Source organism: Eimeria tenella, genomic scaffold (assembly GCF_000499545.2).
Source record: "Eimeria tenella Houghton genomic scaffold, Eth_scaff2001, whole genome shotgun sequence".
Taxonomy (NCBI): Eukaryota; Apicomplexa; class Conoidasida; order Eucoccidiorida; family Eimeriidae; genus Eimeria; species Eimeria tenella.
Genome location: NW_013541846.1, coordinates 1 through 229, shown reverse-complemented (window position 1 = coordinate 229; position 229 = coordinate 1). Strand labels below are relative to the sequence as shown.

The 229-nt window shown below is 62.0% G+C and overlaps 1 protein-coding gene across 1 annotated transcript in view; it reads left to right on the top strand.

Moving 5' to 3' along the window:
* The window catches only part of ETH_00039525 (uncharacterized protein), a gene marked incomplete at both ends in the record, with an annotated part of 1,375 nt that extends 1,289 nt beyond the window's left edge, over positions 1-86 (top strand). Inside the window, one exon of the mRNA XM_013374405.1 lies at positions 3-86. Coding sequence (XP_013229859.1) covers positions 3-86 — 84 coding nt within the window. The remainder of the gene's footprint in view (positions 1-2) is intronic.
* Positions 87-229: the final 143 nt, after the last annotated feature.

Sequence of the window (229 nt, the reverse complement as noted above, 5' to 3'; positions counted from 1 at the left end):
GCCGTGGCTGCTCCAGCAGCAGCAGCAGCTGCAGCAGAGCACGCAGCGTCTGCTGGTGCCCCTGCTGCTGCTGCTGCTGCTGCTGAGGGGCATTCAGGTGTACAGACACTTGATAGCCCGCAGGAAACACCGGGACGGAGAAGAGCTGTAGACTTTCTCTCGGCTCTTTCGTGGCTTCCACCTGCTGCACTTCGCCTGTGTCTGCTGTGAGCGAGGCTTGGCTTGCTGC